The sequence below is a fragment of the Chiloscyllium plagiosum genome, unplaced genomic scaffold, assembly GCF_037043375.1.
Source record: "Chiloscyllium plagiosum isolate Xiang-an unplaced genomic scaffold, Cpla_swu_hap1 HiC_scaffold_31, whole genome shotgun sequence".
Classification (NCBI taxonomy): Eukaryota; Metazoa; Chordata; class Chondrichthyes; order Orectolobiformes; family Hemiscylliidae; genus Chiloscyllium; species Chiloscyllium plagiosum.
The window spans coordinates 836,292-862,257 of NW_028270169.1; the positions used below are offsets into that span (position 1 = coordinate 836,292).

The following is a 25,966-nucleotide window of genomic DNA, read 5'->3' on the forward strand; positions in this document are numbered from 1 at the left end:
AGCATACCAAACACCCTCTTCACTATCCTATCTACCTGCGACTCCACTTTCAAGGAGCTATGAACCTGCACTCCAAGGTCTCTTTGTTCAGCAACACTCCCTAGGACCTTACCATTAAGTATATAAGTCCTGCTAAGATTTGCTTTCCCAAAATGCAGCACCTTGCATTTATCTAAATTAAGCTCCACCTGCCACTTCTCGGCCTATTGGCCCATCTGATCAAGATCCCGTTGTAACCCAAGGTAACCCTCTTCGCTGTCTACTACACCTCCAAGTTTGGTGTCATCTGCAATCTTACTAACTATACCTCCCATGTTCACATCCAAATCATTTATATAAAATGACGAAAAGTAGTGGACCCTGCAGCGATCCTTGTGGCATTCCACTGGTCACAGGCCTCCAGTCTGAAAAACAACCCTCCACCACCACCCTTCATCTTCTACCTTTGAGACAGTTCTGTATCCAAATGGCTAGTTCTCCTTGTATTCCATGAGATCTAACCTTGCTAACCAGTCTCCCATGGGGAACCTTGTCGAACGCCTTACTGAAGGCCATATAGATCACATCCACCGCTCTGCTCTCATCAATCCTCTTTGTTACTTCTTCAAAAAACTCAATCAAGTTTGTGTGATGTGACTAAATGGAAAACTTTAATATCCACATGGAGAAAGACTGCTGAGGAAATAACGAACAAATCTACACAGGCCAGCTGGGAGAATAACGCATGTCAAAGAAGGATTAGAGTGTGTGATAGTGAGGGAAACCCTAAGTCTTGGTCTCCTTCCAATAGGAAGGATGTTGACAAACTTGAAAGGGAACCCTAAAAGTCAGTGTGAGGTCTATGATATGAGTAAAGGAAAACAGGAAAAATTGAGCAAGGAAAGACAAAATAAGGAATCAGAGTTGAAACGCCAAGCTGAACTATCAAGCGGGAATAAAATAGAGGTACCTTCTGACATGTCTGGTCTGCTAATGTTTCAAAATAATAATACAGACTACTAACTATGGTCACAATGTGGATTTCTGACCTTCTCAGCAACACCTATTCAGGACTTACTATTTGTCCAAAATCTTCTCAAAGCCATCCTCCTCCCCAAGCAATTGACCGTAATCAAATATGCTGCCCTCTGTGAGCCAGCAGGCACTAAATAGGTCACTTGCCTCAAAAACAACAGGCATACCAGACATTGTCACTGTGCAGCGTTTACAGGGGGATGCCCCAACCCAGATAACAAATATGGAAGACCATAAGACATAGGAGCGGAAGTAAGGCCATTCGGCCCATCGAGTCCACTCCGCCATTCAATCATGGCTGATGGGCATTTCAACTCCACTTACCCGCATTCTCCCCGTAGCCCTTAATTCCTTGTGACATCAAGAATTTATCAATCTCTGCCTTGAAGACATTTAGCGTCCCAGCCTCCACTGCACTCTGCGGCAATGAATTCCACAGGCCCACCACTCTCTGGCTGAAGAAATGTCTCCGCATTTCTGTTCTGAATTTACCCCCTCTAATTCTAAGGCTGTGTCCACGGGTCCTAGTCTCCTCGCCTAACGGAAACAATTTCCTAGCGTCCACCCTCTCCAACCCATGTATTATCTTGTAAGTTTCTATTAGATCTCCCCTTAATCTTCTAAACTCCAATGAATACAATCCCAGGATCCTCAGCCGTTCCTCATATGTTAGACCTACCATTCCAGGGATCATCCATGTGAATCTCCGCTGGACACGCTCCAGTGCCAGTATGTCCTTCCTGAGGTGTGGGGACCAAAACTGGACACAGTACTCCAAATGGGGCCTAACCAGAGCTTTATAAAGTCTCAGTAGCACAACAGTGCTTTTATATTCCAACCCTCTTGAGATAATTGACAACATTGCATTCGCTTTCTTAATCACGGACTCAACCTGCATGTTTACCTTTAGAGAATCCTCAACTAGCACTCCCAGATCCCTCTATACTTTGGCTTTACGAATTTTCTCACCGTTTAGAAAGTAATTCATGCTTCTATTCTTTTTTCCAAAGTGCACGACCTCGCATTTGCTCACATTGAATTCCATCAGCCATTTCCTGGACCACACCTCTAAACCGTCTAGATCCTTCTGCAGCCTCCCCACTTCCTCAGTACTACCTGCCTGTCCATCTAACTTCGTATCATCGGCAAACTTCGCTAGAATGCCCCCAGTCCCTTCATCCAGATCATTAATATATAATGTGAACAGCTGCGGCCCCAACACTGAACCCTGCGGGACACCGCTAGTCACCGGCTGCCATTCCGAAAAAGAACCTTTTATCCCAATTCTCTGCCTTCTGTCAGACAGCCAATCCTCAATCCATACCAGTAGCTCACCTCGAACATCATGGACCCTCACCTTGCTCAGCAGCCTCCCATGTGGCACGTTATCAAAGGCCTTTTGGAAGTCTAGGTAGACCACATCCACTGGGTTTCCCCAGTCTAACCTACTTGTCACCTCTTCAAAGAACTCCAACATGTTTGTCAGGCACGACCTCCCCTTACTAAATCCATGTTGACTTGTTCTAATCCGACCCTGCTCTTCCAAGAATTTAGAAACCTCATCTTTAATGATGGATTCTAGAATTTTACCAACAACCGAGGTTAGGCTAATTGGCCTATAATTTTCCATCTTTTGCCTTGATCCTTTCTTGAACAAGGGGGTTACAACAGCGATCTTCCAATCATCCGGGACTTTCCCTGACTCCAGTGACTTTTGAAAGATCTCAACCAACGCCTCCGCTATTCCCTCAGAACTCTAGGATGTAGCCCATCAGGGCCAGGAGATTTATCAATTTTAAGATCTTTTAGCTTTTCTAGCACTTTCTCTTTTGTAATGGCATCCATACTCAACTCAGCCCCCTGACTCCCTTTAATTGTTGGGATATTACTCATGTCTTCCACTGTGAAGACTGACGCAAAGTACTTATTAAATTCTCCTGCTATTTCCTTATCTCCCATTACTAGGCTTCCAGCATCAGTTTGAAGTGGCCCAATGTCTACTCTTGCCTGTCATTTGTTTCTTATGTATTGAAAGAAACTTTTACTATCATTTCTAATATTACTGGCTAGCCTACCTTCATATTTGATCCTCTCCTTCCTTATTTCTCTCTTTGTTATCCTCTGTTTGTTTTTGTAGCCTTCCCAATCTTCTGATTTCCCAGTGCTCTTGGCCACTTTATAGGCTCTCTCTTTTTCTTTGATAGATTTCCTGACTTCTTTTGTCAGCCATGGCTGTCTAATCCCTCCCTGGATAATCTTTCCGCATGGGTATTCGCACTTTGCGTCAAAGCCTCTGGGTCACTCCAGTTGGCCAAGTGTGTATACCTGATGTTTTGTTACCAATGCTAATAAAACCTGGAAAATTTAATTTTATTCTGTTTTTATTATCATTTTAAGTTTCAGTTCATAGATGTCAACTTAAATTGCAGCTGTTTAGAAAATATTCATACGTTGCTTTGCTTTGTTAAGTGACTACTCATTTCCGTTTTCTATAAGTTTACACAATACTATTAGCTATTATTTTGGTAACAAAAAAATTGAAATATTTGTGTATTGATTTCATATTCTATATAAAACATATTATTTCTATCAATTACTTTCAACATTTTAGAATTAGAGATCCTTGTGTGTGAGATGACACAAGAACTTAACTAGTATAGTGCTTACTGTAATTTTAGACAGGAAACAATGCAATGAGTCTAGCAATTGCCAACAGTTCAATTTAAATGATTCTCAGCTGGCAGGACAGTTTAAAGATTGACTAGTAGATACAGCAGCAAAAAAAAATTAAACTTCAAGGAAAGATTTCAATGTGAATACTGCTGGTAACACCTTGCTTTCGTGATCAGGAAAGTAGGAGACTTGAAATTAAACTTTATTACAACTAAGCATAAAGTCAATAAAGTTAAAGAAAAAACTTAGTTAGAAATCAGGAACTGTGAAATACTTTACCTAACAGCTTTCACATTAGGCAAGTATTAATTTGTTAAAAGAAAATAATTTTTGAAGGACCTGAATGGGGTCCCAGAGGTTTGATTTTAGGACTATTTATTATTGTTTATAAATGACTAAATTGTTTAGGCAGTACAATTTAGAAGTTTAAGGATTGTATAAAACTTGATAATGTCATAAATAGTGAACAAAGTAACAGACTTCAAGATGACTGAGAATGTTGAAACATGCAGACAATTTAGTATAGTTAAATGTGGAACTGTCTTCATACTGATATCCATCTTGGCAAGGAAGGAATGAGAAAGGAAATGCAAAGGTACTTTCAGCAGCTAACATCTTCTCTAGAGTTTCTCCACTCACAGGTAAAGCACGCTTCAGACCACCACCCGCCTCTCCACAACCTGATCCAACGGATTCAATCAGCTCCCCAGTCATGAGTGTGAAAAGTGAAGAAGCTAACAATAATGAGGAGGAGGTCCGTACGCTTTTTGTCAGTGGCCTTCCTATGGATATTAAACCACATGAGCTTTACCTTCTCCTTCGAACATTTAAGTGATATGAAGGTTCACTGATCAAGCTAACATCAAAACAGCCAGGTGGCTTTGTTACATTTGACAGCAAAGCGGGAGCAGAAGCAGGAAAGAATACTGTGTTTACCTACCGTGCTGCTGCAGCTGCCGCACTTCATGCTTAAGATGCACTGGTATCCTCCACCTGAAGCATCTCCACAAGGATAGAAGTCTCGTCAGTTTTGTTAAGTATATAACTGCCCTTATTCAAGAATTCAGATTTCTCCATGGAGTGTGTGCAAGGGCAGACTGGATTCCGTTTTCAGGTTGGAGTTTACTGAAGGAGATTTTGGATAACTGGCTCATTTCCACTCATCTTGGAGGGGTTGGAGTGGTCACTAAGGACTGTGGATTTAAGAACTTTACTGGTGAACACATTTTTTCCACGTGGGAGGATCCTGGGGATCCTATCTATTGCATGGACGATTGTTGTTATCATTGTATGTTGTGTATCAATAACTTGCTTAAATACTGGCCGTCAGGTTCTTATGAATAAGCTGGTAGCGCCTTTTAGTTGGTTATCATGGAATGATAAAAAGGAGGAAATAAGATGTCAAAGGGTTAATTCGTTTTGCTGACGTGTAAGAAATTGGATATCCTGGGAGGTGTGTTTTTCTGTCTTGCAGGCAGGATGTGACAATTTAATCATACTCTATAAATACTTTCAATGTTTTAAGGAATAACCTAATCATACATTGTTTCTGGAAATAATCTAATTACTTTGTTTTTGGGTGAATGTGACTATGGAGGAATGGCAGGAGGTTGTATCTTGCATGCATGAATGACTGTGATGTCAAACCCTGTATAAAAGGGAGGACTGTTCCCTTGTTCAGAGAGCTTCACTTGACACGCTCCACAAGCATCGCAAAAAGTGTTAAGTGATCCTCCAAAAGCTTATACTTGCTTAATAAATTTTGGCTGTACACAGAACTTGGCATTTGCAGTTGCATCAAGTATCTAAGAACCTCAAGAAAAATAACCTAACAATAACATATTTAATTGGTCATCTAGGTAACTGGAAAAAGTATTTTTAATTTTATGTTGTGAATATGGTGGTTGAGTGCTCGTGCACTCCTCCAGTCTTGGTCATAACATTGTGATAATGTTGTGATTTGGTGTATAACCAAATATTCTCAGCTGAATAATAAGAATCCCAAGATGAAAAATCAAGAAGCATCTGCATAAGTAGAAAATATTCTCTCTGCATTCCTCCCAGAGGTCAAATCCGCTCTTTGATCAATGGAATCAAAGTGACAGGAGGAAACAGGCAGAGTTCGGACTCACCAAGCTGATGTGATGTATCTGTATGTATCTGAGGATAAGTTTTGCAATGAGCTCTGGGTCCCACTGTAGTTCTGGATTGTCTGCAAGATCTCTAGAGAAAATAAATAAGGACATAAATTAGTTCAAATTATAAAGAATGATAAGTCACAGAAGCATATTCATTCCATCAACCTTATGGGAAAACATCCCTCCACATTGAATTTGTCTAATTGAACTTTGGTTCACTCTCCACTTATATTTTAATATAACGATTACTAGCAATTATGGATTCTTCCTTCAAGAAAATTTACCTGCAGAAAGATTCCTACACCTCAAAGACTAAGAGTCATAGAATTGGAGGGATTTGAAAATAAGGAAAAGAAGTTTAAAAAGGAACTGGAGTCAATGTAGATCAGGAGACACAGAAGGCATATCTAGGAAATAGGATGCCAGCAGCATCTCTTCATCTCTTTGAACTCACATGACCTGTATCTGTCCAAACTGGTTTAGGCCTGCCTCATTGCGTCTTTGGTCTCTTTGCAAAATTTGCCATCTCAGCCATTGTCAGTTACCAGTTACATCAGTTTGACAATCAATGATACTAGAGAAATCTCCAGCTTTTTTAGTTAGTCACTTTTTGCTGCCAGTCAGTTGTCGTCTCTGTGCCTGTTTGACATCGGTCATTGTTCAGATGATGAAGGTTATTAGAGTGGAAGATAGGATCTAGCCAGGAGTGCATTAGTTTAGTCTAGAGATAACAAAGGCAAAGGTTATGGGTTACTACAGCAAATGAGCAGTGGCAGACATGAAGTCAAGTGATGCAATGCAAACAAAATTATGCAATTTGTTGATGGTGTTGAAATGTAGTCAGAAGCTTATCTCAAGAGTTTAAACCAACATTGAATTTACGAATGGTTTGGTTCAGCCTCAGACAACCCAGGGAGAGGGCAGAGCTTGGTGGCTAAGGAATAGATTTGTACTTTTTCAGTACATTAGTGGAACAATCATCACTATGTACTCCATTAAATCCATCCCATCTTGAATACATCATACCTTAATATTTTAAAGTTTACAGAGAAAAGTCTCATGTTCAAATAATTTTTCCTAATTAGTAACCTGTCATTCACGAATGCAAACATATCATGCTCAAGGACGGTGACCTGCGTTATACAGGCGCAGCGACAGTGGCCGGCAGCACACAGGTGCAGGGATGGTGACCGGTGTTACACAGGGCCAGGGACTGTGACCAATGTCACATAGGCACAGGGGTAGTGACCTACTGGCAGCAGGAAGTGACTAACTAAAAAGGCTGGACATTTCTTTAGTATCATTGATTGTCAAAAAATTGGTAACTGACAGTGGCTGAGATGGCAGACTTTGCAAAGATACCAAAGATGCAATGAGGCAGCCCTAAACCAGTTTGGACAGATACAGGTCATGTGAGCTCAAAAAGAAATTGCTACAGGCAACAGTTTGAAGCTCATCAAACTTCAAACTACCAAATCTCAACAACATGTTATCCATTAAGGACTGTAAGGCTGATTAAATGAACTGTATGAGTGAGAACACTGTAGAAATCAGATTTTCCTGTGGGTGCAATGCCCTCAGGTAACTATTTGATTCTGCAGTAAGGAACAGCGCTTCAGAAATGAGACCAATTAAGCAGGTTATCAGGAGATGCAGACAGCATGAAGATTATAAAAAGAGGGCCATTTCTGTCTTAAGCCTGGCTTCAGAACTGTTTGCAAGCTCTTCAGAAATATTTTGAACCATGTCTGTTAAGTCCTTAAGAGTTTACATGGAAATAAGAGACTAGAACTGCTAAACCCATCACTTCCAATTGTTCAGAATAATCTGCTGCCATAACCATTTATTTAATTGCACAAATAAGTAAAAGCTAGCTCTGAAAATGAAGTGAAATCTTCCTCTTATCTGGAGAAATGCCTGAACATAAGTGGACAAAGTTGAAAATCACACAAAACCAGGTTTTAGTCCATTTATTTATTTGAAGGTTTATTTGAAGCACTAGCTTTCGGAGTGTTGCTCCTTCATCAGGTGGGTATGGAGCATAAGACCATAACACACACAATTTATAGCAAAAGATTACAATGTCATGCAAATGAAATGATATATTGAACAAACCTGGATTATTCAGGTTTGTTCAATATATCATTTCAGTTGCATGACACTGTAATCATTTGCTATAAATGTAAAACTTTTCTGAACCCTTTCAAGTTTTACAACATCCTTCCTAAAGCAGGGAGACCAGAATTCACACAGTATTTCAAATGTGGCCTAACCAATGTCCTGTACAGCTGCAACATGACCACTCAACTGCTATACTCAACGCACTGACCAATAAAGGCAAGCATTTCAAACGCCTTTTTCACTGTCGTATCCACCTGCGACTCCACTTTCAAGGAACTATGAACCTGAATGCCAAGGTCTCTTTGTTTATTAAAAATCCCCAGGAACTTAACATTAAGTGTATAAGTCTTGCCCTGATTAGCCTTTCCAAAATGCAGTACCTCACATTTACCTAAATTAATCTCCATCTGCCACTCCTCGGCCCATTGGCCCATCTTATCAAAATCCTGTTCTAATTCTGAGGTAACCTTCTTCGCTGTCCACTACCCCACCAATTTTGGTGTCATCTGCAAACTTACTAACCATACCTCCTATGTTCACATGCACATCATTTATATAAATGATAAAAAGCAGTGGACCCAGCACAGATCCTTGTGGCAAACCACTGGTTACAGGTCTCCAATCTGAAAAGCAAGCCTCCACCACCACCTTCTGTCTTCTACCTTCAAGCCAATTCTGAATCCAAATGGCTAGTTCTCCTGTATCTCATGTGATGTAACTTTGCTAACCAGTCGACCATGAGGAACCCAGTTGAATGCCTTACTGAAGTCCATACAGATCACATCCACTGCTCTGCACTCATTAATCCTCTTCCTTACTTCAAAAAACTCAATCAAGTTTGTTAGACATGACTTCCCACGCATAAAGCCATGTTGTCTATCCCTAATCAGTCCTTGTCTTTCCGAATACATGTAAATCCTATCCCTCAGGATTCCATCCAACAATTTGCCCAACACTGATGTCAGGCTCATTGGTCTACAGTTCCCTGGCTTTTCCTGATCACCTTTCTAAAATAGTGGCACCACATTAGCCAACCTGCAGTCTTCCAGCACATTACCTGTGGCTATCCACGATACAAATATTTCAGCAAGAGACCCAGCAATCACTTCTCTAGCTTCCTGCTAATCACAATGCAAACTCTGTTCCCAGTTCATTTAAATCGCGTGCTTTTGCTGTGATTTTAAATCTTTGGTGAACCATTAGTCTTAATGAGTGTGCATGCTTACACCACTACTGAGGCGAGGCGAGGCGAGGCATAGTGGCATTCAGCTAACTCACCATGCCTCTCATTACCCAGCCCAGCAGCAGCCCTTCTTGTCAGATTGGGAAGCAGCATTAAGGCAGTTGTGGAAATGCTTCAGTAATAAAGGATATTTAAAAATTGCTAAGTTCATAACCTCAGTCTCTTCCCTTCCGCCTTTTCACCCTGCTCAACGTGTCACAGCTGGGAGATTTGGTGGTTAGCTCAAGGTCAGAGGGCACACTTTCACAAAGGATTCTGGCACAAAGTGAGAGGCCCCACTGTGCAGTTCACTCAAACAGGCTGGGCAATGGATCAGTGCATTAATCACAGACTACATAAGTCACCGGGTCATAGTGGAGGAGGGTAAAGACTGGGGCCAAGAAGGGAAATTAATAACAGTTCAGTTTACAGTCCAGCAATTTAATGTAGGTTACTTGCTATGGATTGCACTACACTGAAGGTTAGCTGGTCTCCTAGAGCCCAGCCTGCACACTGAATGTTTGGAATGTGTTGTAGAGCCATGGAGTAAAACAGCACGGAAACAGACTGTTTGGTCCAACTCATCTACGCTGACCAAACATTCCAATCTGACCCTTTTGCCAGCATTTGGCCCATATCTCTTCAAACCCTTTCTCTTTATACACCCATCCAGATATCGTTTACATTTTGTAATTGTACCTGCCTCCACCATTTCCTCTGGCAGCACATTCTATATGTGTACCATCCTCTACATTAAAAAGCTACCCTGCAGGTCCTTTTTACATCTTTCCCCTTTCACCTTAAACTTATGGCCTCTAGTTTTGGACTCCCCCTCCCAAGGAGGTAGACCTTGGTTGTTCACCCTATCCATGCCCCTCATGATTTTGTAAAGTTCTGCGAGGTCACTTCTCAGCCTCCAATACTTCAGGGATAAAATCTCTAGCCTACTCAGCTCCTCCCAATAACTCAAATTCATTTAGCCTCAAAATGTTAGATTTCTCGGTGTCCATGGATGCTGCCTGACCAGCTGTGGTTTTTAGCATCTTTTGTTGTCAACTAGTAGTGTGGGTATGGAATGCTTTGCCTACAATGGTAGTAGATTCGCCAACTCTAAGTACATTTAAGTCGTCATTGGACAAGCATATGGACGTACATGGAATAGTGTAGGTTAGACAGGCTTCAGATTGGAATGACAGGTCGGCGCAACATCGAGGGCCGAAGGGTCTGTACTGCGCTGTAATGTTCTATGTTCTTTATTTATGTACCTTTGCATGTTTTAAGATCTTGAGCACCTGCTCTTCTGTAATATGAACTCTTTTCAAGGCATCACTATTTATTTCCACAAGTGCCCTAGCTTCCATGTTCTTCCCCACAGTAAATACTGATGTGAAATATCTGTTTAGTATCTCACCCATCTCCTGTGATTCCACACATAGATGGCCAAGTTAATCTGTTATGGAGTGCATTCTCTCCCTAGTTATTCTTTTGCCCTTAATGTACTACTAAATCTCTTTGGATTCTCCTAAACCCTTTGCCAAAGCTATTTCATATCCCCTTTCCGCCTTCTTGATTTCTCTCTTTAGTATATTCCTACTACTCACCTAGAGTTCACTCATTCTAAGCTATCTGATATATATCTCCTTTTTATTGACCAGAGCCTCAAATTCTGTAATATTCCAACATTCCCTACACCTACCAGCCTTGCTGGTACATACTATCTCTGAAGTCTGGTAATCTCATTTTAAAGGGCTCCCACTTTCAACCATCCCTTTATTTGAGAATAGCCTCGCCAAATCAACTTTTGAAAATTCCTGTCTAAAACTGTCAAAATTGGCTGCATTCCAATTTAGAACTTTAAACTTTTTGATCGATTCTATCTTTTACCATTTCTATTTTAAAACTAACAGAATTATGATCACTTGCCCAGTGTGCTCCCCATTGACACCTCCATAACTTGCCCTGCCTTATTTCTCAAGAGAAGGTGAAGTACTATTTCTTCTCAAATAGGTACATCCAGTGTTGTGGGAGGATATAGGTCAAACACTTTAGCAATTTAGTTCTCAGTTTAAAATAGGAATTTTTATTGTCAGACAGCTCAGGGTACAGTTTTGTTAAACAAATGTAAATAATTTGTATCTCAGCATACATACTGATGACATCATGAGAAAGTCTGATGATTTCTGATGAAGTGTCACCAGACTTGGAATGTTAACTCTGCTTTCTCCCCACAGATGCCAGACCCGCTGAGTTTTGCCAGCAATATTTTTTTGTTTCATGATATAGACTGAAGTGTAATTAGTAAGTTAATGTCCATGCTAATGTGTGAATTCCTGTGTTTCTTATCCACTCCAGTGTTAACTGTCCATTTAATTTCTAGCCTGGAGTCTGATCTGCGTAAAGTCCTGGTGAACATGGATTTTCCAATGGACAGTAAAACTTCGGTACTTCCAGATATCAAGGATGATGTGATCAAAGTAAGTCAGTGGGGTATTTCTGAATTTAAGGTTACTGTCAATTTCTCTTGTTAGATGTTTTCATAATGCAGTGATTAAAAATGTTGGAATAAGAAAATGTTATGTTGTCTGTCTATTGATAACATTAATTACCTCCTGAGTAAGGAGCACGCAAACAATTTTACTGCAACAGACATGCTATGAAGTTGAAGACATGTACTGCACCTTTACGAGAGAGAGAGAATGCTGTTCTGAACTGAGATGTTACAAGCATATGACTAGATGGCAATCCCAGAGTGTACTGGAATATTGAAAATATATACCATTTGGCTGTTAAAAAGCTACCTGAGCTTTGGTTGCTGTTTTGACAACAATTTGAATTTAACCAGCTTAAGTTATGCCCAGGACACTAGAAACCAGTTGAGGTGGAACTTATTGTTTTGCCAACATCAAACCAATGAGACGATCAATGTTGGGGGTTTTAAGAAAGCAGATATTTTGAAAACTGGTCAGAGAGCAACTCCCATAGAGAGAGAAACTCCTGGAGAGTTAATTGCCACTCTCAAAGAAATTAGAAAACACTCTGTGTCAAAGGTACCTTTTCATGTAAAATATACTCTCAGTAAAAAGGATGACAACCCAGGGAGATCAGCAGCTGAAAGAGTGAAGACACAGAAGAAGACAGAGACGGCGTGGTTTGAAATTAAGCTGATGTAATTTTAATAAGTATCTTATTGGAACAGCATATTGTTATAGAGTTGGATGCAGATAGTAAGCAGTTAAGAGAAAGGGGGGGCTTAGATTTGTTAATAGTTTTGTTTAATGTTCACTTTTAGAGTTTGAAAATAAATTTATGTTACTTTCTTTAAATAGTGGAATTTGGGAGTTCTCTGTCACTCATTTTAACAGATTACGAGGCGAGGCAAGCTTTTCTGAGTGTTTGGTTTAATTAACAGAAAAGGTTCACCTCCGTGTCATAACATTCAATAGAAGCAGATCATTTCTATGGATAATTTTGAAAAAGTGAACAGCAAGGGAAATCTCATCTTTGTTGCTTATGATGAGACTACATTGAGCCTTGTGATGCCATCTATTTCCAGCACACCACACATGGCAACAGAATAAAGTGCCCCCTGGACTTGTGTGTGCTGGAATCAAGTGATGAACTGCTATCCTGGTTTTACACAGGCAGGGAGACAGCTGTGAATTCAAATTGGTGAGTTCAATCATGACTTCATTGGTGAATTCAATTTGGACCACACAGGTCCACACAACAAATATCTGCATCATGGAATCTTAATTCAGTAACACAGCCAAATGTAAACTGATCAACTGTCCGAGTGCCTGTCCTGGTGTTCCTATACAGCTTTATCCCAATGGTTAACAAGGTACTGCCTGGTAGTAAGGCTGAATCTCACAGGATCCAGGGAGAGCTAGCTAATTGGATGCAAAATTGGCTTGACAGTAGAAGACAAGAGGGTGGTGGTAGAGAGCTGTTTTTTTTTTTGAAACTGGAGGCCTGTGACCAGCAGTGTGCCATGGGGATTGGTGCTGTGCCCACTGTTATTTGTCATTTATATAAATGATTTGGACGAGTATTTAGGAGGCATGATTAGTAAGCATGCAGAATACACTAAGATTGGTGGTATAGAGGACAGTCAAGGTGGTTATCTGGGAGTACAATGAAATCTTCATCAATTGGGCCAGTAGGCTGATGAGTGACAGATGGAGTTTAACTTAGATAAATGGTAAGTGTTGCATTTCCGTGGGTCAAACCAGGGCAGGACTTACACAGTCAATGGTAGGGCCCTTGAAAAGCATTAGACAACAGAAATCATAGGTCCTTGAAGGTGAATTCACAGGTAGATAGAGTACTGAAGAAGGCTTTTGGCATGCTTAGAATCATAGAATCCCTGCAGTGCAGAAGTAGGCCATTTGGCCCATCGAGTCCACACCGATCCTCTGAAGTGCAGCCTACCCAGCCCACTCCATCCCTGTAACCCTGAACTTGCCCTGACTAATCCACCTAACCTACACACATCCCTGGACACTGTTGGCAATTTAACGCAGCCAATCCACCTAACCTACACACCTTTGGACTCTGGGAGGAAACTGGAGCACTGGGAGAAAACACACACATACACATGTGGAACATACAAACTCCACAAGGAAGATTGCCCGAGAGTGGAACTGAACTCGGGTCTTTGGAGTTATGAGGCAGCAGTGCTAACTGCTTGCTTTCATTGGTCAGAGCATTGAGTAGAGGAGTTGGGATCTCTTGTTGCAGCTGTATAAGACGTTGGTAAGGCCACATTTGGAGTACTGTGTGCAGTTCTGGCCACCCTACTATAGGAAGGATATTATTAAACTAGAAAGAGTGAAGAAAAGTTTTAGTAGGATGCTACCTGGACTGGAAAGTTGAAGGTATAAGGTGAGGTTGGATAGGCTGGGACCTTTTTTCCCTAGAGCATAGGAGACTGAGGTCTATAAAATCATGAGAGACATAGGTAAGGTAGATAGTTTAACGCTTTTCCCCATGGTAGAAAAGTCTAAGTCTAGAGGGGATAGGTTTAAGGTGAGGGGGAGAGAAACAAAAGTGTCCAGAGAGACAATTTATTCACATAGAAGATGGTGAGTGTCTGGAATGGGCTGCCAGAGGTTGTGGTAGAAGCGAGTACAATTTTGTCATTTAAGAAATATTTAGACAGATACATAGATGGGACAGATATGGAGGGATATGAACCAAACATAGGTAAGTGGGACTACTTTAATTGTGAACAAGTTGGGTCGAAGGTCCTGCTTCCAAGCTGTAGACTCTATGACATGATGGTTTCAATATTTTTAGTGGAAGGCACCTGACTTCCAAAGGGGGAGACTGTCGGTGGTTTTTGTAGGATTTCCTGGGAAACTCTGAGCCTGGCTTCAGACTGCACCATCTCACAACAGACAGCAGCTGTCTGGACTGACTAGGTAAGGGACAACTGCAAAGGAATTGTTGGAGTAGCTGCAGTGAGAGCACAAACGCTGTTGTCCTGAGAGAGGACAGCAATTTATGTTCCATGGTACCTCTGTCACTCGCCTAGGCTGCACCCCAATATTCCTAGTGATCTGTTGGAGGACAAGCTGCTGGACTGCTGCTAGAGCCTAAAAACCCCTTTGAGTACTGGGATCCACAGTCATGTTAGCAGCAGTCTGAGCCTGCATGGCACCAAGCATAACCTCAGGCAGAACTTGCATTGCAATATTGAGGTGTTTCTTGGCTTCTGCCTGTACTGTAGCAGAGGCTGAGACAGTGAGCACAACATACTATATCACAGTCTTGTCAGCTGCTGCAGTCAAGGAACTGGCTCCCACAGCCACAATGGAAATGGATCCAAGCTCTGTGCACTGTCCTCTGCCACATTGGGACTGAGCTTGTCCATGTTCTTTGATAGGTCAGGCAGCATCCAAGGAGCAGGAGAATTGATGTTTCAGGCATGAGCCCTTCCTGAAGGATTCCTGAAGAAGGGCTCATGCCCGAAACGTCAATTCTCCTGCTCCTTGGATGCTGCCTGACCTGCTGCGCTTTTCCAGCAACACATTTTCAGCTCTGATCTCCAGCATCTGCAGTCCTCACTTTCTCCATATTTTTTGATAAGCTGACATGGCCTGATAGTCCACCTAGCATCTTGTGTGCATTTCCATCCATTTTCTTTTGTAGGCCTCCCATAATATCCTCATCTGTATTCCTGCAGCAGAACTCACCATCAATGCTGCTGGCACACAAGGGTACCCATTTTCCCAGCAGCCCACTTGCATGATCAAGTTACAATGCCTTCTCACCAGTGACCTGAGTTTGAACTTCTGCTTTCCTCATGGTTGTGTTGAGGTTCCCAGTTGCAGTTCCTGGGAATCTGAAAGCAAACAATCAGAAGGGGAGGTGTGGGATGTTGGAAGGGGAGGCAGAGTAAAACACGAAATACATGGTCACACAGGCTGCAGCTTTCATTTCATTCCACATCTCAGAGTGAGAGTGAGGAGAGAGTTGCTTTGTGACTTGGCGCCTTCTATTCTAGAATTTCTTTGCTCCAAATCCTAGCTCTATCTCATAGGTGAGATTGTAGCGGCAATTTCGGTTGAGAGAGGAGGGGATTCATAGGAAAGGTGGATGTCACTTGGCTTCACAAGACCTCCTGGTCAGATGTAAGGATTGGGAGTGCTGGTGGTGAGATGGGCGCCTGGATTGAATTACTTACGGGCAAAATTCACATTTCGACAAGGTTCCCCATAGGAGACTGATTAGCAAGGTTGGATCTCATGGAATACAGGGAGAACTAGCCAGTTGGATATAGAACTGTCTCAAAGGTAGAAGACAGAGGGTGGTGGAGGAGGATTGTTTTTCAGACTGGAGGCCTGTGACCAGTGGAGTGCCACAAGGATCGGTGCTGGGTCCACTACTTTTTGTCATTTATATAAATGATTTGGATGCGAGCATAAGAGGTACAGTTAGTAAGTATGCAGATGACACCAAAATTGGAGGTGTAGTGGACAGCGAAGAGGGTTACCTCAGATTACAACAGGATCTTGATCAGATGGGCCAATAGGCTGAGAGGTGGCAGATGGAGTTTAATTCAGATAAATGCAAGGTGCTGCATTTTGGGAAAGCAAATCTTAGCAGGATGTATACACTTAATGGTAAGGTCATAGGGAGTGTTGCTAAACAAAGAGACCTTGGAGTGCAGGTTCATAGCTCCTTGAAAGTAGAGTTGCAGGTAGATAGGATAGTGAAGAAGGCATTTGCTATGCTTTCATTTATTGGTCAGAGTACTGAATACAGGAGTTGGGAGGTCATGTTGGGGTTGTACAGGACGTTGGTTAGACCAATGTTGGAATATCGCATACAATTTTGGTCTCCTTCCTATCGGAAAGATGTTGTGAAACTTGAAAGGGTTCAGAAAAGATTTACAAGGATGTTGCCAGGGTTGGATGATTTGAGCTATAGGGAGAGGCTGAACAGGCTGGGACTGTTTTCCCTAGAGGTTTACAAAATTATGAGGGGCAAAAAGACAAAGTCTTTTCCCTGGGTGGGGGAGTCCAGAACTAGAGGGCATAGATTTAGGTTGAGAGGGGAAAGATATAAAAGAGACCTGAGGGGCAACGTTTTCACATAGAGGGTGGTATGTGTACGGAATGAGCTGCCTGAGGAAGTGGTGGAGGCTGGTACAATTGCAACATTTAAGAGGCATTTGGATGGGTATAGGAATAGGAAGGGTTTGGAGGGATATTGGCCATGTGCTGGCAGGTGGGACTAGGTTGGGTTGAGATATCTGGTCGGCATGGACGGGTTGGACCGAAGGATCTGTTTCCATGCTGTACATCTCTATGACTATGAATGAAAACAACATGTCTACTTTAATTGATTGATGTACGAGGACAAGCAAATCTTTTTGTACATCTAAACTTCCAGAATATATCAACTTTTAAATAATACTCTTCCTTTCTGTTTATAACTTCATAATTAGGCATGGTCTATTCCATCTACCACTTGGTCAACTTATCTAAAGCACCCTGAATCCTCCTCGCATCCTCCTCAAAACCCTGCCCAGTTTTGTGTCATCAGCAAACATGGAAATATTCCTTCATCGAGGTCATTTATCTATATTGTGAGTAGCTAGGGCCCAAGTACTTCAACGCAAGAAGTATCAGAAATAAGGTGGGTGAACTTAAGGCGTGGATCGGTACCTGGGACTACGATGTTGTGGCCATCACGGAAACGTGGATAGATGTGGGACAGGAATGGCTGTTGGAGGTTCCTGGTTACAGGTGTTTCAGTAAGATTAGGGAGGGTGGGAAAAAAGGAGGGGGGGTGGCATTGCTAATTAGAAATGGTATAACGGCTGCAGAAAGGAAGTTTGAGGGGGATCTGCCTCTGGAGGTAGTATGGGCTGAAGTCAGAAATAGGAAAGGTGCAGTCACCTTGTTGGGTGTTTACTATAGGCCCCCCAATAGCAGCAGAGATGTGGAGAAACAGATTGGGAAACAGATTTTGGAAAGGTGCAGAAGCCACAGGGTCATAGTCATGGGCGACTTCAACTTCCCAAATATTGATTGGAAGCTCTTTAGATCAAGTAGATTGGATGGGGCGGTGTTTGTGCAGTGTGTCCAGGAAGCTTTTCTAACGCAGTATGTAGATTGTCCAACCAGAGGGGAGGCCATATTGGATTTGGTACTCGGTAATGAACCGGGACAAGTGGTGGGCTTGTTAGTGGGTGAACATTTTGGTGATGGTGACCACAATTCTGTGACTTTCACCTTGGTTATGGAGAGAGATAGGTGCGCACAACAAGGTAGATTTTATAATTGGGGGAAGGGAAATTACGATGCTGTAAGGCAGGATTTGAGGAGCATACGTTGGGAGCATAGGCTGTCAGGGAAGGATGTGGTGGAAATGTGGAACTTTTTCAAAGAGCAGATACGACGTGTCCATGATATGTATGTACCTATCAGGCAGGAAAGAAATGGTCGTGTGAGGGAGCCTTGGTTGACGAGAGAGGTTGAATGTCTGGTAAAGAGGAAGAAGGAGGCTTACATAAGGTTGAAGAAACAGGATTCAGACAGAGCAGTGGAGGGATACAGGATAGCCAGAAGGGACCTGAAGAAAGGGATTAGGAGAGCTAAGAGAGGGCATGAAAAATCGGATCAAGGATAACCCCAAGGCATTTTATGCGTATGTGAGAAACCTGAGAATGACGAGAACGAGGGTAGGTCCGATCAAGGACAGTAGTGGGAGACTGTGTATTGAGTCGGAAGAGATAGGAGAGGTCTTGAACAAGTACTTCTCTTCAGTATTTACGAACGAGAGGGACCGTATTGTAGAAGGGGAGAGTGTGAAATGGACTGGTAAGCTAGAAGAGATACCTGTTAGGAAGGAAGATGTGTTGGACATTTTGAACAACTTGAGGATAGACAAGTCCCCCAGGCCTGACGGGATATATCCTAGGATTATGTGGGAAGCAAGAGAGGAAATTGCAGTACCGTTGGCAATGATCTTCTCGTCTTCACTGGCAACGGGGGTGGTACCAGGGGACTGGAGAGTAGCGAATGTTGTGCCCCTGTTCAAAAAAGGGAATAGGGATAACCCCGGGAATTACAGGCCTGTTAGTCTTACTTCTGTGGTAGGCAAAGTAATGGAAAGGGTACTGAGGGATAGGATTTATGAGTATCTGGAAAGACACTGCTTGATTAGGGACAGCCAGCACGGATTTGTGAAGGGTAGGTCTTGCCTTACAAGTCTTATTGAATTCTTCGAGGAGGTGACCAAGCATGTGGATGAGGGAAGAGCAGTGGATGTAGCGTACATGGATTTTAGTAAGGCATTTGATAAGGTTCCCCATGGTAGGCTTATGCGGAAAGTCAGGAGGCATGGGATAGAGGGAAATTTGGCCAATTGGATAGAAAACTGGCTAACCGGTCGAAGGCAGAGAGTGGTGGTAGATGGTAAATATTCAGCCTGGAGCCCAGTTACAAGTGGAGTTCCGCAGGGATCAGTTCTGGGTCCTCTGCTGTTTGTAATTTTTATTAATGACTTAGATGAGGGAGTCGAAGGGTGGGTCAGTAAATTTGCAGATGATACGAAGATAGGTGGAGTTGTGGACAGTGAGGAGGGCAGTTGTCGGCTGCAGAGGGACTTAGATATGATGCAGAGCTGGGCTGAGGAGTGGCAGATGGAGTTCAACCCTGCCAAGTGTGAGGTTGTCCATTTTGGAAGAACAAATAAGAATGCGGAATACAGGGTTAATGGTAGGGTTCTTAGTCAGGTGGAGGAACAGAGGGATCTTGGGGTCTATGTACATAGATCTTTGAAGGTTGCCACTCAGGTGGATAGAGTTTGTAAGAAGGCCTATGGAGTATTATCGTTCATTAGCAGAGGGATTGAATTCAAGAGTCGTGAAGTGATGTTGCAGCTGTACAGGACTTTGGTTAGGCCACAGTTGGAGTACTGTGTGCAGTTCTGGTCGCCTCACTTTTGGAAAGATGTGGAAGCTTTGGAGAGGGTGCAGAGAAGATTTACCAGGATGTTGCCTGGAATGGAGAGGAAGTCGTATGAGGATAGGTTGAGAGTTCTCGGCCTTTTCTCGTTGGAACGGCGAAGGATGAGGGGTGACTTGATCGAGGTTTATAAGATGATCAGAGGAATAGATAGAGTAGACAGTCAGAAACTTTTTCCCCGGGTACAACAGAGTGTTACAAGGGGACATAAATTTAAGGTGAAGGGTGGAAGGTATAGGGGAGATGTCAGGGGTGGGTTCTTTACCCAGAGAGTGGTGGGGGCATGGAATGCGCTGCCCGTGGGAGTGGTAGAGTCGGAATCATTGGCGACCTTTAAGCGGCATTTGGATAGGTACATGGATGGGTACTTAATCTAGGTTAGAAGTTCGGCACAACATCGTGGGCCGAAGGGCCTGTTCTGTGCTGTATTGTTCTATGTTCTAAGTACTGATCCTTGCGGTACCCCATTGGTCACTTTTGTTTTTTTTTTAAGATTAAATTAGATTTCCTACAGTGTGGAAACAGGCCCTTCAGCCCAACAAGTCCACACTGACCTTGGAAGAGTAACCCAGCCAGACCCATTTCCGTCTGACAAATGCACCAAATACTATGGGCAATTTAGCATGGCCAATGCACCTAACCTGCACATCTTTGGATTTTGGGAGGAAACTGGAGCACCCAAAGTAAACCCATGCAGACACGGGGAGAACGTGCAAACTCCACACAGACAGTCACCCGAGGCTGGGGTCGTACCTGGGTCCCTGGTGCTGTGAGGCAGCAGTGCTAACCATTGTGCCTCTTGTTCTCAATCCTTCTGCAAGTATATGTCAATACAAGACTCTGGAATTACCTTTTAAATGAGCTGTTAAGCGCTTCATGCTTCCTCTTTGTTTATTTGCTTTTTCTCTCTCTGAACTTTCTAAATTCTGCCTGAACTTATTTTCCACCTGAAATCTGTCAAGCACACTTTTTCTACTTTACCTAAATTCTTATCTCTTTGGTCAACCAGGGAGTTCTAGATGAGCTTGCATTATCTTTCCCTTTTAAAGAAATACATTCTAACTATAAACTCTCTCTTTGAAGGTAGCCCATTGTTTAGCTACCATTTTTTCTGTTACCGCTTGATTTTAATTGATTTGGCCGAGATCCATTCCTACACCATTGAAGGTGACTTTCCTGTTAATTATTCTTACTCTTTCTATGGACAGCCTGGAACTTAAGAACAATGATCATTATCCCCTAAATTTTTTTCAACTGCCACTTGTATTCCAATGCAGTGCTGAGGGAAGTACTGCAATGTTGAAGGTGCTAATGTTTTGATTAAACCTTAAACCAAGAAAGTTACAGAAACAGATAATTCAGCTCAACCAGCCCTTCTTTCATCCTGTGTCAAGAACCACATCCCAATACCACTGCCGCCATGTTCGTATGCTAATCTCACATGAGTAATTCCTACTGTAATCAAACTGTGCAAACTAACCATCGGAAACAGAAATGGAGAAAGACAGGGTCCATAAATAACTGAGCTCACAATTTAAAAAATCTTCAGCCCACAAAGGGTTAAGTATTCCAAGCTGCTGGTGTTGAAACAATGCCAGCAAACGAAACTGTTCAGAAAATTGGAATCTTTAGCAACTGCTGCACCATAGCAACGCCACCCGTGACCTGGATCAACCCCAGAACAGGCTGTCTTCTTATGCTAATTTTAATAACCTGTAGCTGCTGAACTTTAACCTACAAATGGGGGAGGATAATTTTGATTGAGAAATTTATTACGGTTACAAACCAAAACTCACATCAGAAAATGGAGAGTTGACATGAAATGTCAGGGTGAGGATGTTGGTTAGCAGTCTCTCTGAACCTCCTGAAGAGAAAGGGTCACATTGGGAGGAGTTGATTGCATTGCTGAGTGTGCTTCTGAACACTAATCTGCAGACAGGCAATCCAGCACAGAGCTGCATTTCAAGCCAACAACCAAGCTACACCAAGGTAGGTAGATTCAGAACATGGTGAGTTCTGAAATTTAACTGGGAAACTCAATGTAGCTGAGGATTTCATTATGCAAGGAGGCAATTATTGTCTCGTCTAACAAACATAAACTTTAGACAGCAGCTGTTGCCATAAGATCTTAAAAGGAATTAAACTTGCATCCAAAATTTTGGAATGTGAATGTCAGATTATTTCAATATGGTGGCTCAACCTAAAGTAGCCTAATGGCATTGTCATACCTGCACTTTCTAGCAGGAACAATGGGTGAATTTTGTCAGACGAAATGTCAGACTTAAATTTTATCTTGATCTTGTTCTTGCTTCCAACACTGACCTTGTTGGAAGCACACTTAGGTCTCGAGTTAGGTTAAATTTGAGCTTGACTGAGCCAGAGCTGACCAGTCAGTACAACTGATCTTTTGTCATTTTTGTGAAAGTATTTTTCTCATCTCATATAGGAGGTTGAACTCAGTCAAATAAAGACAGTTATTGCTGCAGTCCTAATAAACAGCACTATTAAATGAGGGAATGCAGATTGACCATTCTCATAAGCAATTTCGGATCTTATGAAGATGTCCAAACACATTTTCTCACCAGTAACTTGCCTTTTATACAACATCTTTAATGCAAAAAAAATCCAAACTGTTACACTCAGACAAAAAATTAACACAGGTCAGAGCCTTGCCTTGTGTTGAAAAAGGGGTGTGAGAGAGAGAGACAGGAAGTGAGAGAATTCCAGATTTTAGGGCCTCATAAGCTGAGGGCACAGATCCCAATAATTTGACAAGGCAATGAAAATAGAACAGTACAGCACAGCATAGGTCTTTCGGCCCTCAATGTTGTACCCACCTTTTATCCTACTCTAAGATCAAACTAATTCACATATCCTTCATTTTACGATCATCCATGTGCCTATCCAAGAATTGTTTAAATGTCCCTATCACCGCTGGCAGTACTTTCCACACACCCACCATTCTCTGTGTAAAGAATCTAACTCTGACATCTTCCCTAACCCTTCCTCCAATCACCTTAAAATTATGCCCCCTCTTGATAGCCATTTCCAACCTGGAGAAAAAGCCTCTAGCTGTCTACTCTATCTCTGCCTCTCATCATCTTGTAAACCTCTAGCAAGTTATCTTTCATCCTTTTTTGCTCCAATGAAAAAACCCCTAGTTCTTTCAACCTTTATGAGACATACCCTCCAGTCTAGGCAGCATCCTGATGAATCTCCTCTGCACCCTCCCTAAAGCTTCCACATCCTCCCTATAATGAGGCGACTGGAACTGAACACAATATTCCAAGTGCAGTCTAACAGGGCTTTGTAGAAAAGCAGCATCACCTTGCAACTCTTAAATTCAAAGCCCCTGCTAAGAAAAGTGAACACACCATATGTCTTCTTAACAATCCTATCAACTTGGGTGGCAACTTTGAGGGATCTATGGATGTGGACCCCAAGATCCCTCTGTTCCTCCACACTGCCAAGAATCCTGCCATTAGCCCTGTAATCTGCATTCAAATTTGACCTTCCAAAATGAATCACTTCACACTTTGAGGTTGAACTCCATCTGCCACTTCTCAGCCCAGCTCTGCATCCTATCAATATCCCACTGCAACTTACAAAAGTCCTCCATCAACCTTCGTGTTGTCGGCATACTTATTAATCAATCCTTCCACTTCCTCATGCAAGTCACTTATAAAAATCATAAACAGCAGAGGTCCCAGAACAGATCCCTGTGGAACACTACTCGTCACCGAACTCCAGGCTGAATGCTTTCCAACTATTACCACCCTCTGTCTTCTATGGTCCAGCCAATTCTGTATCCAGACAGCCAAACTTTCCTTCATCCCATGCCTCTTTATGTTCTGAATGAACCTACCATGGGGAATCTTATCAAAGGGGATTCAGCACCGCCTTCTTGACCTGCAATCTTCTTCCCGACCTCTCCACCCCCACCCCCTCTCCGGCCTATCACCCTCACCTTCGCCTCCTTCCACCTATCACATTTCCAATGCCCCTCCCCCAAGTCCCTCCTCCCTACCTTTTATCTTAGCCTGCTTGGCACACTTTCCTCATTCCTGAAGAAGGGCTCATGCCCGAAACGTTGATTCTCCTGCTCCTTGGATGCTGCCTGACCTGCTGCGCTTTTCCAGCAACACATTTTCAACCTTATCAAACACCTTGCTAAAATCCATAGACACCACATCCACTGCTCGACCTTCAAAATGTTTTGTCACATCCTCAAAGAATTCAGTAAGACTTGTGAGGCAGACCTGCTCCACACAAAGCCATGCTGACTATCTTTAACCAAACTATGCTTTTCCAAATAATCATAAATCCTGTCTCTCAAAATCCTCTCCAATAATTTGCCCACCACCAATGTGAGACTGACTGGCATGTAATTCATAGGGTGATACACAAGATGCCTGAATTTGTGCAACATCAAGATCACAGAAGATTCTGGTCTGCAGAAATAGAAAGTGGGTGAGACCATGGAAAGATCTGAACACAAGAATGAGAATTCTTTTCTTTATTAGAAGATTAGGATACTTACAGTGTGGAAACAGGCCCTTTGGCCCAACAAGTCTACACCGACCCTCTGAAGAGCAACCCACCCAGACCCATTCCCTTACATTTACCCCTTCACCTAACACTATAGGCAATTTAGCATGGCCAATTTACCTAACCTGCACATCTTTGGACTGTGGGAGGAAACCAGAGCACCCGGAGGAAACCCACGCAGACACAGGGAGAATGTGCAAACTCCACACAGACAGTTGCCCAAGATGTGAATTGAACCCAGGTCCCTGGCGCTGTGAGGCAGCAGTGCTAACCACTGTGCCACCCATGGTATACTCTTTCATGGTATATGGGCATCAGTGCCGAGGTCAACATTCATTGCCATTGAACTGAGTGATTTGTTCGAGGCCATTTCAGAAGACAGTTAAGAGTTAATCACATTGCTGTTAATCTGTAATTACATGTTGGCCAGACCAGTTAAGGATGGCAGATTCCTATCCCTAAAATAGTGATATGTTTTTACAACAAGACGATGATAGCTGTCATGGTTACAGTTACTGATATTAGAAGGTACAGAAGGCTGAACACATGCACCAGCCGCTTTCGAAACAGTTTCTACCCTACTGTTGTTAGAATACTGAATGGACTCACAAACTCTTAGCATTCGCCTGTACCGGTGTTTTTGCTGCTGTTTACCTATTATTTACTTATCTATGCTATTTAACTACGTGATCTGCCGGTATTGCTCACAAGACAAAGCTTTTCACTGTGCCTTGGTACATGCAACAATAAATTCAATTCAATTTAACTGAGATTTAATCATAGGATTTGAATTCTCCCAGTTGCATTGAAATTTTTATTCATTTCCCCAGGGCTCTATCTTGGGCTCCAAATTATTAGTCCTGTGTCATTTCCAAACATGAACATATTGCTAATCTGGGAATTAGTGAGCTGAAGAGTGATTTTAGATTATTTAGATTAGATTACATTACAGTGTGGAAACAGGCCCTTCGGCCCAACAAGTCCACACCGACCCGCCGAAGCGAAACCCACCCATACCCCTACATTTACCCCTTACCTAACACTACGGGCAATTTAGCATGGCCAATTCACCTGACCCTGCACATCTTTGGACTGTGGGAGGAAACCGGAGCACCCGGAGGAAACCCACGCAGACACGGGGAGAACGTGCAAACTCCACACAGTCAGTCGCCTGAGGCGGGAATTGAACCCGGGTCTCAGGCGCTGTGAGGCAGCAGTGCTAACCACTGTGCCACCGTGCCGCCCACTATAGGTGAATGGAATTTATTGAGAATTAATATAGGAAGTAAAGGCTTAGATGGGACTATGTAACATGGGCCAGATATTTAGAAAACCATTGGAGTACTCTAGCATGGAGATAATAAAAGTATGTCTGAGGATGAGGCAATGGCAAGAAAAATGACAAAGTTTATTTACGAGAGTTTGTAAATTAACTCCTTCAATAGAACAAGATGATATTAGAATCCAAACAGGTTATAACATGGAAGCAAGACATTTTAGGCAAATAGCAAGTGATGGAAAAAATGGCAGACATGCTTCATAGCACCAATTTCACACCATTGCAACAGTTCTATTCACAAAGCAATACCAGCCTGCAGAACATCATTCCAAGTTTATGACTGCTGATGAGGCGTGACAAAGCCACTGAGTGCAAACTAGAATCAATCTCTTCTCCTTCAAGTTATTTTCAGCACTTCCAAAACCTTGTTTTTAACAATTTTCCAACTTCACAAATTGGATTTCATACGCCACAACTCCAATTGTCCTTC

The 25,966-nt window shown here is 42.5% G+C and overlaps 1 protein-coding gene across 2 annotated transcripts in view; it reads right to left on the minus strand.

Moving 5' to 3' along the window:
• pigl (phosphatidylinositol glycan anchor biosynthesis, class L) overlaps nucleotides 1–25,966 on the minus strand; it is an 82,490-nt gene that overhangs the window by 22,443 nt on the left and 34,081 nt on the right. For both annotated transcript variants that reach the window (XM_043714226.2, XM_043714225.2), the window contains exon 3: nucleotides 5,820–5,910. In XM_043714226.2, the coding sequence (XP_043570161.2) occupies nucleotides 5,820–5,910 (91 nt within the window). The remainder of the gene's footprint in view (nucleotides 1–5,819; nucleotides 5,911–25,966) is intronic.